The 12,607-nt window shown below is 42.7% G+C and overlaps 1 protein-coding gene and 1 long non-coding RNA gene across 6 annotated transcripts in view; one reads left to right on the forward strand and one right to left on the reverse strand.

Moving 5' to 3' along the window:
• Positions 1-2,908, forward strand: part of SEC13 (SEC13 homolog, nuclear pore and COPII coat complex component) — a 41,364-nt gene extending 38,456 nt beyond the window's left edge. Inside the window, exon 9 of the mRNA XM_079795101.1 lies at positions 2,495-2,908. Coding sequence (XP_079651227.1) covers positions 2,495-2,608 — 114 coding nt within the window. The 3' untranslated portion in view covers positions 2,609-2,908. The remainder of the gene's footprint in view (positions 1-2,494) is intronic.
• On the reverse strand, positions 2-12,605 carry LOC307113486. Of its 5 annotated transcripts, XR_013814846.1 has the most exons (6): positions 7,731-12,605; positions 6,899-7,012; positions 6,616-6,759; positions 3,604-3,688; positions 2,473-2,711; positions 2-2,132 (listed from the first exon to the last, which is right to left on the reverse strand). It is a non-coding gene; the product is annotated as an uncharacterized lncRNA (long non-coding RNA). The 5 variants fall into 5 exon arrangements; XR_013814847.1 differs by having other exon boundaries at positions 6,616-7,012; XR_013814848.1 differs by having other exon boundaries at positions 6,616-7,336; positions 7,380-12,605.
• Positions 12,606-12,607: the final 2 nt, after the last annotated feature.

Consider the following 12,607-nt stretch of genomic DNA (forward strand, 5'->3'; position numbering starts at 1 on the left):
CGGCATTTCCATGACCTGGGGACAGGGCCCCATTTGTCTTTGCCCACTGGAAAATGTAGTTAATGAGGCCTGCATTTTGAGCACGTGTCCTAATTATATCCTTAAATCTTACTGCCCTTTAAGAGGTAGTATGAAAAAAAAAGGTTTATATAAGGATGTTAACTTCTGCATATTTTATTACTGTTTAATTCCAATTTTCTTAAAAGATATTTCTAGCCCGCCGGTGTGGCTCAGTGGTTGATCATCGACTTAGGAACCCACGGTTCATGAATTATCCCTTTGTCCAGCATATCTATGTCATTATCATAGTGACTATTGTGATAGCACAGTGCTTATGTTCAAGTAACCCTTTTTGTACTTAATGGCCCCAAAGCACAAGAGTAGTGATGCTGGCAATTCACATATGCCAAAAAGAGCTTCCTTTAAATAAAGGGTGAGTATAGTACAATAACTGAAAAAGAGACCATATTACATAACTTTTATTATAGTATACTGTTTACAATTGTTCTATTTTATTATTGTTACTCTCTCTTACTGTGCCTCGTTTATAAATTAACTTTGTTGTAGGTATATATGTGTAGGGGTCAGTACTACTATCCACGTTTCAGCCATCCACTGGGGGAGTCATGGAACATATCCCTTGTGGATGGGGGGGGAGGCTACTGTATTGGTTTTGTGTGGTGGTGGTTTCATTAGGTCCCATAATTCCTGTAGGCTTTCTATACTCTGCTTTTTTCTTGTTCTTCTGGATACTTTCAACTGTCCTATCTTCCAGATCATAGTTCTTTCTTGTACATTGTTGAGGCTGCTTTTGAATTCTTAAGCTCTAGGATTTGAGTTTTTTGATGTTTTCTGTTGCTTTGCCAAAGTTCGTGTAATTCATGCATTGTTTTAACTAATCTCATTTAGTTATGTATTCTTGTAGTTCACTAAATTTCTCAAAAGGATTATTCTGAATTATCTGATAGTTCACAGGCCTCCATTTCTTTAGTATCAGGTACTAGAGCTTGATTAGTTTCCTTTGGTGGTGTCCTATTTACCTGGTTTCTCATGATCCTTGGTATCTGCACACTGGAATAAGGGGTCTCCTATTCCAGACTTCACAGGTTCATTTTGGCAGAGACAGTTCAGTTTGGGTTTCTGGACGTGTCTGTTGGTAATATCTTTGGACAGATGGGATCCTAATAGCAAAGATAGACCCTTTGCTGTTAGGGTATGTCTTTGGGTGAGGCAGTTGTTTGAGCTCTGAGGTGGGGGATGCAGGGTGTGCCATTGGCTGAGAACAGCTAGATAGGATTGCTGGCTGGTTTCCTGCCCGAGTGAGTCTATAGAATGAGCTTCACGGTTGCGTGGTCAGGACTGAGTATTCTACTCAATAGTAGGTGGGGCTGTGAATTAGCTTCCCTGCTTTGGTGGGACAATGGGACAGCAGCCAGAGCTCATTGGGGGACCCCAATCAGGCAAGAGTGTACTGAATATCTTGGTCAAGTGAGGTCACTTGTTTTGCTCTGGAGACAGGAACAGCCATAGTCAGAAGCAGGGCTGTTTGAGGGGATACACCGCTTCGCATGTGCTCTGGGAAGGGTCCCTGGTCTGAAGGCTGTTTTCAGCAGTAAGTGTAGTTACAAATTAGTTTCTTTCCTGGGCTTAGCAGGAAAAGCAGCTCTAAGGCCACTAATGTTCTTTATGGCTTTGACTCAAGCCAGTCCATGCCCCAACGGATGACATGGACGAACAGGGCCACTGGCTTTGCTCTGGAGGTAATCAGCTCTGCCTGCCCACCTTCCTCTCAGCTACACAGTTGGTGGGACATGTGGATTCGAGGTGTTCTTGCCGGCTCTTCCTGCAGCAGGTAGGGCTGTGACTTACAAAAGTGGGCAAAACTCTTGTTTGGGGACCGGAATTAGGCGATCTGCACTCACCAAGTTCCCTGGTCAGACTGTTCCCTGGGACTGGTTGGATTCTGCAGGTAGGAACTCGGTCTGCGCAGATCTGAGTGCTGGGTGTTGGAAGCCCCTTCGCCGTCACAGTCAGGTTCCCAGTGGTTGACCCCACAGGTTCACCTACAATCCCCTCTTGTGGTGCTGGGTGTCATCCTAGTGCTCGCCTCCCTCCGGAAGAACCACACCTGCCTGAGGGAGAGAGGTGCATGTGGCATCCCTCTTACCGCTCTAATGCATTCGGCCTGGTCTCTAGTGCGGAGGGGGGAGGGGTTATCAGCCTCACTCCCTCCCCTGTTCTAGGACTTAGTGGTGTCTTGTCCATGAATAGTTGTTCTTTCAAGGGGGAATGAAATCATGTCACCTCCTTTGTGCAGATTTTTATTTTTCTTCTGTTATGATGGGATTTCAGTGAGGAAATCAAGATTGGTCCTCTGTTTACCCGCATGGCTGTGAGCCATGGTTCTTTATAGGAATTCTGGCCCTCATTCAGGTGTCCAGTGAGATGAGAGCAGCAGGAAGGGGTGCTGACCTGTGTGTGTGCTGGCTTGCAGGTGACCCTGTGGAAGGAGTCAGTCGACGGGCAGTGGGTGTGCATCAGTGATGTCAACAAGGGCCAGGGTTCCGTGTCTGCTTCAGTCACAGAGGGCCAGCAGAATGAGCAGTGACAAGACTGACGGGGCCCAGCTCCCCACTTGCCAATTCCTGGACCAACATACCAAACGGCGGAAAGGAAGCGCTCCAAGATTATTTTCCCAGGAATAGTTAAAACTGCAACGAGATTGATCATCTGCCTTAACATGTTTGATATGGTTTGTAATTTACAAAGCATTCATGAGGGGAAACCTACAAATGATCTATTATTTAAAAATATTTTTTGGCCATTTTTATGTACCTTTTGGGTTCAGGCATTATTTGGGAGTTTTTGTTTCCAAAGTAATTAAACATGATGTTTATAATTCTCCCTACATTATCCTCCCTAAAGAAGTTCATTTTGACTCTTGTTGGTCAGTCACAGTGTGCGCATCCTTGTGATTCAGTTTATACAGACAGTACCACACAAGGAGTGCTAGACTAGGTCTTCAGTTATGGGCACTGTAACCCTGGCTCTGTGTGCACATCCTCTTCTGTAGAATGAGACTAATAAAGTCTGCCCTACAGAATGGTTGCAAGACTCAAATGAGCTAATAAGTGGGTGATCCACAAAATGCCATGTAAGTGCAGGACAGTACTAACCAAGTATCAATGTAGTTAAGAGACTGGCCGGAAGGGAGGGCACCATTCGTTCAGTTTATTGACCCTGTCAGTGATAGGAGGGGCCTGTGATGGAGACCATGGTTCTGGTCTAAATTGGTCCTGAGCCAACGATCACCTCTCAGCAGAGGCCCTGGGACCCTCGCCTGAATCGGCAGTCACAACAATAGCTCCCATTTCCTGAGACCTGCTGTGAGCTGGCGGTACATTTGGCTCTTTCACACATTAAGCAGCACAACAAACTGGGTATTTACTGAGGAACTGGCACAGAATTGACACTGCCAGGTTGGTAAAGCCAGTACTCTCAATGTAGAACGAGGGGACGAGGGGGCTCCTCAACTGTTACCTAGGGGTGGTGATCACAGTAGTTTGATATGAATGCACTTAGACAAAACGTCAAGCCACTCACCTCAAGAGGCTGACACAGCACAGGTAAGTGTGGGTCCCTATTCTTCTGTTTCTCTTCCTGCGTTTGTTTTTCTGCAGCAAAACCCCTGTTTTGAAATAAATGTTAGATTGTAATATATAAAATGGGAAGCGGTGAAACTAGTTGGTTGAAGTGAGGATAGAGAGGCCATGGCCCAGCCCACCCAGACTTCCAGGTCACTCGGTAAAATCCAAGCCAAGCCTTTGAAGAACAACATGAAAACTGCAGGTGATTTTTTTGTGTGGTTTTTCTTTCCTGTTATTCACATGAGAAAAGAAAGGCCCAAGGAGGCACCTTTGCATACTTTTCTCAGTGGACACAGACGACACTGAATTCTAGTTAGCTCTACATACATGTCTGCCTTCCCTGACAAACTGTGCTCCCCAGGGACAAGTGTAGTCTTCCTGATGGTGCCAGGTACTGTCAACAAATGAATGAGAAGGGACTAGTTGCATGTCACACACTGGGTTGGTAATAGGTCAGTGGTGTCCTGGCCATGTGCTCTGTGTGTAATTTACACCAGTGAGGATCAGTTTTGGAGGGATATAAAATTATCACCTTCAACAGTTTATGCTTAGAGTAGTAACAAATTCACCATTTGGGGGTAAGAAAAACCCCCAAATTTATTACCATAAACTAAGCTAATTAAGTGGAAATACTATGTTAACCTTCCAGGACAGTTGCTACCCAAATGAGATGAATAAAAGGGTAATTTAAAAGGTAAACAGAGTGCTGGACAAGACAAAAAGGCAGTAGCAGCCATCGATTTTTAATCCTTTCACAAAAACAAAGCAGCTAGTGTGGCAAAAGGAACCCCCTGACATTAAGGTAGTCCCTCAAACCATTGAATCTGGAGGAGTAGGGCCTCACCATTCATAGCCATAATACCTGTGTGGGATCTACATTAGGGGGTGGGAGGGTGGCGGTTTCTTATGATCCTTTGAGCCAGGGAGCCCAATAATTACCATCAAATAATTATCCATTCTGAATAGAAAACAGCAAGTCAATGAGAACTGTCAAAACTAGAAATTTCACAGGCTTCCGTTATAGGAGTTCTACAGGAGAGGTTTCTACTTCTGCACAAGGATTAACGGCTGTGATTTTCATCACACTGTAAACACTAGTATATATGACAACAGGCAGTACTAGGGAGAACAAAAACAAGTGAGGGGAACACAGTTGTCCCAGCCTACTGCCGGCCAAAGGACAGGGAGACAGAATCCAATGGTCTCACTGAGTTGAAGAGACCGATCAGAGTTCAGGAAAGCCAAGCCACAACATATGGGGGCAGAGTACTGAAGGAGAGAGCAAGCTCCTGAGATCTGCAAAAGGGGTTCTTAGAATCTTAGACCGATTATTAACCTGCATGTATCAAGGGTGAAACTCTTCATGACTGGAAAGCAATAGACCAAACAATTCCTGGAAACTCATAGCAGCTCATTTTCCCAATAACTGGAGTGCAAAAACTTCATAAACATAAGACATTGGGTACTAAAAAAGACATACACCTTAATAGTAAATCTTAATTTAGGTCTAGAGGAAAGGTTGCTCTGGATCTTAAAGCAAGCCTTGAAAGGACCAAACTGATCCACAAATGATTTCACTTGGTGCCAGATCAAAGCCCAACACTCTTTAAAGGAAAAACAGAATTCACAATGTCTAGCAGCCAATCCAAAATTACCAGCAAGCAAAAAAGCAGGAAAATATTGCCCATAACCAGAAGAGGAGGGGAAAAACCTGACAGTCACAGAAATGAAACCATGTAATTAGCAGAGTAGTACCTTAAAACATTATTATAAATATGTTCAAGAATGTAAAGGAAAAAGGACATAAAAATGGAAGATAAAAAAATGTTGCCAACAATTTCTAGAAATGAAAAAATCAGTAAAGTGAAAACATATTGGATGGGAGTAAGAACAGATTAAACACTACAGTGAGAAAGGTAACATTAAGTCTGGAGAGCAGTAGAAACTACAAATGAGTGCAGAGAAAAAGGAACTCAAAAGATGAACCAAGCAACTGTGGGACAGTATTAAATAGTCTAAAATGTATAAATTGGAGTCCCAAGGAGAAAACAAATTTAAGGCGGTTTGGGGGACAAAAATATTTGAAGAGCCTGGCCAGCGGGAATCAGTAGTTGAGCATCGACCTATAGACCAGGAGGTCATGGGTCGATTCCCAGTCAGGGCACATGCCCGGGTTGCAGGCTCAATCCCTAGTGTGGGGTGTGCAGGAGGCAGCTGACCAATGATTCTCATCATTGATGTTTCTCCCTTCCTCTCTGAAATCAAAAAACATATTTTAAAATATATATATATTTGAAGAAAGAAATTTTCAAATTGAAAAGTTAGAACCCTACAGATCCAAGAAAATTGGGAGACCCAAGTAGAAGAATCACTAAACGCACATACATACCCCATAATAAAATTGCTGAAACTTTTAAATTATACAAGCAGCCAGAGAAAAAGACATATTACATAGAGAGGAACAAGTATAGTCGGCCCTCCATATCTGCAGGTTTTGCATCTGGGGATTTAGCCAACCACAGATCGAAAATATTCAGGAAAAAAATCCAGAAAATTCCAAAAAGCAAAACTTGAATTTGCCACACACCAAATACTATGTTGAATTTACCCACATATCAATGAAAGTGCTACACCACATTAACAAAGTGGAGGATAAAAATCATATCTCAAGAGATGCAGAAAAATATTTGACACGATACAACATCCACTTATGATTTAAAACCTCTCAAATAAAAGTTATAAATAACAAACCCACAGCTAACATATTCAGTGGTAGAAAGCTGAAAGCTTTTCCTCTAAGATCACAAGACAAGGATGCTCACTCCACTCTTATTCAACATAATAAGTACTGGAAGTCCTAAACAAAGCAATAACAAAAACCCACCAAAAGAATAGAAATAAATGAATACAGTAAAGTTGCAGGATATAAAATCAATATACAGAAATCTGTTTTATTTGTATATATTACCAACGAACTATCTGGCCTGCAGACTGAAGGGTCCCCGGTTCTGGTCAAGGGCACCTGCCAAGGTTATGGGCTCAATCCCCAGTAGGGGGCATGCAGGAAGCAGCCAATCAATGATTCTCATCATGGATGTTTCTATCTCCATCTCTGAAATCAATAAACATTTTTAAATTTTTTTAAATTATACTACCATATGACACAGTAATTTCTTTTCTGGGTATTTATACAAAGAATATGAAAACATATTTAAAAAGCTGTGTGAACCTTTATGTTCATTGCAACTCACAGACACAGCTCGAAGCTCTGGTGGCCTGGTGCTGAGATGCTGAGTGTCGGTCCTAGAGAGGGAGTTTGGTGGTGCCTCTTGCTGCTCGGAGTGCATGCTGCCTCTAATGGCTTGCTGCAAAATAAACGGCGAACACTTTGCTTTTTGACATTTTCATAAAAATGAAAATCCTCTTCAGATTTGTTTGGTAAAAACGGATAATAATGTAGGTCTTTCATAAAAATGAAGCAGCATAACATGAACTTTCAAAGAGCAGGAGATAACTGTATTAATATAAGATAAAAGGACTTAAGAACAAGAAATATCAGGGATAAAGAGAAACATAAAAAAAGGAACATGAATTCATCAAGGTTACATAACAAATCTAAATGTGTATGCACCTAAAATAGAGCTTCAAAATATGTGAAACAAAAACTGACAGAACTGAAGAGAAATAACCTACAATTACAGTTGGAGATCTCTGCACTCCTCTTTCAGTAACAGAACAAGTAGAGTCCCCAAAATCAGTAAGTTTATAGAATACATAAAAAAACCTACCACTCAATTTGACATAACTGGCATTTATAGAACATTCTATCCAGTGACACTTAAATGCATTCTTTTCAAGTGCATCTAGAATGATCATCAAGACAGACTAATTTCTGGACCCTAAAACAAACTAACAAATCTAAAAACTGAAATCATACAAACATATTATCTGACTATAATGAAAGTTAATTAGAAATCAATAATATAAATACATTTGGAAAATCTTCAAATATTTGGAAATGTAAGCAATACACATAAAGATAATTCATAGGCCAAAGAAAAAAATCACAATAAAAATAGTTACCTTTCGCCCTAACCAGTTTGGCTCAGTGGATAGAACGTCTGCCTGCAGACTCAAGGGTCCCAGGTTCAATTCCGGTCAGGAGCATGTACCTTGGTTGTGGGCACATCCCCAGTAGGGGGTGTGCAGGAGGCAGCTGATTGATGTTTCTCTCTCATCGATGTTTTGAACTCTCTCCCTCTCCCTTCCTCTCTCTAAAAAAAAAATCAATAAAAAATATATATTTTTTTAAAAGTTACCTTTAGCCCTAGCTGGTGTGCTCAGTGGTTAGAACACTGGCCCTCAGACTGAAGGATCACAGTTCTATTCCGGTCAAGGGCACGAACGTCCTTTGCAAGCTCGATCCTCAGCCAGGGTCGGGAGTGTGCAGGAAGCAACCAATCAATGTGTCTCACATCGATTTTTCTCTCTGTTCCCCTCGATTCCACTTTCTAAAAATCAATGGAAAAAATAATCTTGGGTGAGGATTAAAAAAATAAAAATTCCACCCAGCTGGTGTCGCTCAGTGGTTGAGCATCAACCCAGGAACCAAGAGGTCACCAGTTAGAATCCTGGTCAGGGCACATGTGAGCTTAATCTGCCCATAGAGGGCATGCAGGAGGGAGCCGATTGATGATGTTTCTCTCTCAATGTTTCTATCTCTCTATCTCTGTCCCTTCCTCTTTCTCTAAAAATCAATTTTTAAAAAATAAAAAAATCCCTGAGTTTATGATAGGAATAAAATTTTGGAGGTAGCCCTGACCGGTTTGGCTTAGTGGATAGAGCGTCAGCCTGCGAACTGAAGGGTCCCAGGTTCGATTCCAGTCAAGGGCACATACCTTGGTTTAGGGCACATCCCCAGTAGGGGGTGTGCAGGAGACAGCTGATCGATGTTTCTCTCTCATCGATGTTTCTAACTCTCTATTCCTCTCTGTAAAAAATCAATAAAATATTTTTTTAACCCTTTGCACTCGCTTTTTTCTCGATTCCTTTATTCTACTTGGGATTTAATTTTTTAAATACCCCAGATTTTACAAAGCGCGGCAGTAGAATAAAAAACTGGAGTTTCTTTTCATACAAACTTATTTATTTGGATTTTTTATATTTCAAATTATTGATACATTCAAAGAGTATAAAAAGAGCTGCTACTGATGCTAACCGTGTCGAGTTACACTCGACATCCGAGTGCAAAAGGTTAAAAATTTTTGGAGGTAGCTAGGACACCAAATGTACTTTGAAAATTAGTAAACAAATAGAAAAAAAATCATGTATTTTGCCTTTCCTGTATAAACTATATTAAGGAACAATTTTAAAAAATCACCATTTGTAATTCCTAATAAATGATGATGTAGACAATTATCAATGGAAGATAAATCCATTAAGTGAAAAGTTAACGGAACTTTACAATGAATAGGATCATTTAGCACTTGAATTCATGGATAAATCTTATTCTTAAAACATCAGTAAAAGTAGAGCCACCAGATATTGTATGCCTTGTAATGGAATTCAATAAGTACACAACACCAACAATGAAGTATTCTCCCCCAAAAGTAAAAGTTAAATCCTAACAAAACTTCATCTGAAGATATAACTACCAGTTTACAGAAAGCAGGGGAGAAAGGAACAAGTTAAGTAATACCACAAGGAAACGATCAGCAAAGACCAGAAGGTGGGAAATTATACAGGACAAATAACCTGTTTTGTTTTTTGTTGTTTTCTAATAAATGGCGTGGGCCCTGCTGGTGTGGCTCAGTTGGTTGAGCATAGTCCTGTGCACCTGAGAGTCACAGGCTTGATTCATGGTCAGGGCACTGCTTGATCTCCAGTGGGGGGCGTGCAGGAGGCAGCCAATCTATGTTTCTCTTTTCTCCCTCTCCTTCTCTAAAATCAATAAAAAAAATATTTTTTTTAAATATAATAAATGACTTGGAATGAAAGAGAGGAAGAACAGGTAAGGGAGATTGTTGTAGACTAAAAGAGACTTAAGACATACATCAACCAAATGTGGGTTCTGTTTGGATCCAGATTCAAATAAGGCAACTATGTATTTTACCTGTTAAAAACATATACCTAAGTTTTTAAGGCTGAAATTACATGATTACTAGGATTTGCTTTTACATTATTCGCCCCAAAAAAGGCAAAAAAAGTGTGGGGTTTAAATAGAAGAAGCAAGATGTTAATAAATGTTGAAGTTGATGGTAGATGTTTGGAGACTCATATTACTCTACTTTTTTTTCATGTTTGAAATTTTCTAAAGCAAGTTAAAATATACATAGTTTATCTTCCTTCCACACGGCCAAATTTTCTGCTAGGATCAAGTATTATTTTATACTCAGAAATACTTGTTAAAATATGGACCCTGGGGCCCCCCTCCAAACATCTGGGTCAGAATCAGAAGATGCGGCATAAAATGATCTGCTTCCCCCATGACACCAGTGCACTCAGCGAGGTCTGCACCCAGCAGGTGACACTGCACGCCCCTAAAGGCCTCACCCTAACGTCCGACAGTTTGTAGTGGTCCCTAGGCTAAGGCTGCACCAGCAGCTCTGGGTGGAGATGAGCGTCGAGCTATAGGGCTTTGAGGGATCAGTGCACAGTAAGGAATAGGATGCATAGAAAGGGAATTCTGCCTGGAAGTGGCAGCATGAGGAAGGGGGAGTTGGTGTAATACAGACTTTTCCAGGATTAGAGACCTGGGCTGAGGGAAGAAAGACTGAAGATACGAAAGAGACAACTTGGGGCTCCAGCCCCACGATGGCAGGAGAACAGGGAAGCCCCAGTGGGAGAGGCTTGGTGTGGACAGCAGGGATGAAAGAGCGAGCATGGCTGCGGTTATGGAAGTTTGAAGAGGGGCACCCATGAGTATCTAGAACTGTTGTCCAGAGCAGTAGCCATAAGCCACAAGCAGCTACTGCGTACTAAAATGTGGTTAGTCTGACTTGTGTAATGTACCAATACAATGCACTGGACTTTGAAGATTTAGTAAAAAGAAAGCCAGGGTCCTAGCCCGTTTGGCTCAGTGGATAGAGCGTTGGCCTGCGGACTAAAGGGTCCTGGGTTCGATTCAGGTTGCAGGCTCGATCCCCAGTAGGGGGCATGCAAGAGGCAGACAATCAATGATTTTCATCATTGATGTTTCTATCTCTTCCTCTCAGAAATCAATAAAAATATTTTCTTAAAAGGAAGCCAGGGTTAAATACCTCGTTGTTATATTTATTACATGTTGAACCAATAATATTGGGGTATTTAGATTTAAAATATTATTAAATTTTATTTTACCCGTTTCTCTTTGCTTTTTTAATAAAACTAGGAAATTTAAAGTCACATAGAGGCTCTTATTGGAGCTGACATGATATTTCTATTGAACAATGCTGATCTAGAGGCTATGGGAGCCAGAACTAGGAGAAAAAGACCACCGAAAAGCCCCATCTCAGAAAATAACACTTCTTCCTACAGCCCCAGACCCTGCCTCATTCAGACCAAGGTTCAGCCTAATTAATGAAAAAAGTGCTTGCTAAGCCAACTAATTATTAGTACAAATGAAATTATAGTGGAAAGTACATAAAGATAATTTGTTCTCAGACACCATGTACATATAGCAATTAAGTGGCGAGTGTTTCTCCATTCATGAAGGCAGGCCCTCGAGGCCCTGCAATGGGAAGAAAATCGCCAGCCAGCTATCCAGAGGAAGCATGCATAGAGCACCTACTAAGTTCTGAGGAGAATCCTGGTACAGGGAGGTGCCAATCTGGGCTTGGTATTACCCACCCTGGGAAGGAATGAGGAGGGAAGTTGGCTCTTTCCCCAAGTTTATGGTCTTCCTCCTGGTCCAGATTTGCATGCATTTCCCACCTGGGTCTGTCCCCACTCCCCAACTGATACTTTTCTGGGTGCCACCGCCCTCCTCCCTCAGTGGTTCTGCCATCCATCAGATCTTCCTTCCCACCAGCCTCTGTGGTATGAGGTCAGGGTGTTTCCATCACACAGGCCACCTCTCTGTTTCCCAAAGATAACACGTTTCCCAAAGATAACACAGTCTGTGCAGGTGTTTGCTCGCTGGTGCTGTTATCTAAGATCAACACAGCGGCTCCTGCCTCCAGAGGCCTCCAGGGTCAGGAAAAAGCAGAGGCTTCGTGTCTCAGTTGGTGCCTGGTCACCATAGTTGGGGTTTCAGGTTGTTTCCTTTTGGTGGGGGCGAGGGTGCTGTGAACAAGCTGTGGGTCTTCTCCCCACCTGTCTCCACCTTCAGCCCTCTGGCCCTGCAGCCAAGAGGTCCAAGCTCAGGTGGCTGTCAGGGTGAAGCCCCCACCGCAGCTGGTGATGAGATGTTTTTCAGCAGGAGGTACTCAGTCCCCCACATTCTACTGAGGGGCTGTCCAGCCCCTTCTGTGCCTCCACTGTCCCAAGAGTCTCTACATGGGTCCTGTGCCCCCTGAAGTCAATCGTCAAGTCAGGTGGCATTTAACCATCAGCTGTTCTGCTGCCTCAAGATCCCCCTAACTGGTTCTCTGCCCCAGGCCCACCCTGCTTGGAGCACACGGACTTTCCTGGAAGCAGGAAGCAGAGAGGCTGGATTAGGAGCCAGGAACCTAGGCGGGAGTCCCAGCGTTGCCCCAGATGGCTGGGTGGCTTTGGGGGAAGTTTTCTTCTTCCCGTGAAATAAAAGGTCCAGCATCCCACATCTTTAAGGTGTTTCCAACTCGCTCATTATTCTATGCTCTGTCCCTCCTGTTAAAAACCCTCCAGAGGGCGCCCTCCTGCACATAAAGCCCACACTCCGTGTGCCAGGAGCTTTCAGGGCAGTGCAGAGCCTGACCCCAACTGCCTTCGAAGCCTTTCTTTGGGCCTCTTCCCACCACTGCATCCTCCAAGCCACCCAGCCTTCTCACCGCTGTCCCAAC

The sequence above is a fragment of the Cnephaeus nilssonii genome (genome assembly GCF_951640355.1).
Source record: "Cnephaeus nilssonii genome assembly, chromosome: 17".
In the NCBI taxonomy this organism is placed as follows: domain Eukaryota; kingdom Metazoa; phylum Chordata; class Mammalia; order Chiroptera; family Vespertilionidae; genus Cnephaeus; species Cnephaeus nilssonii.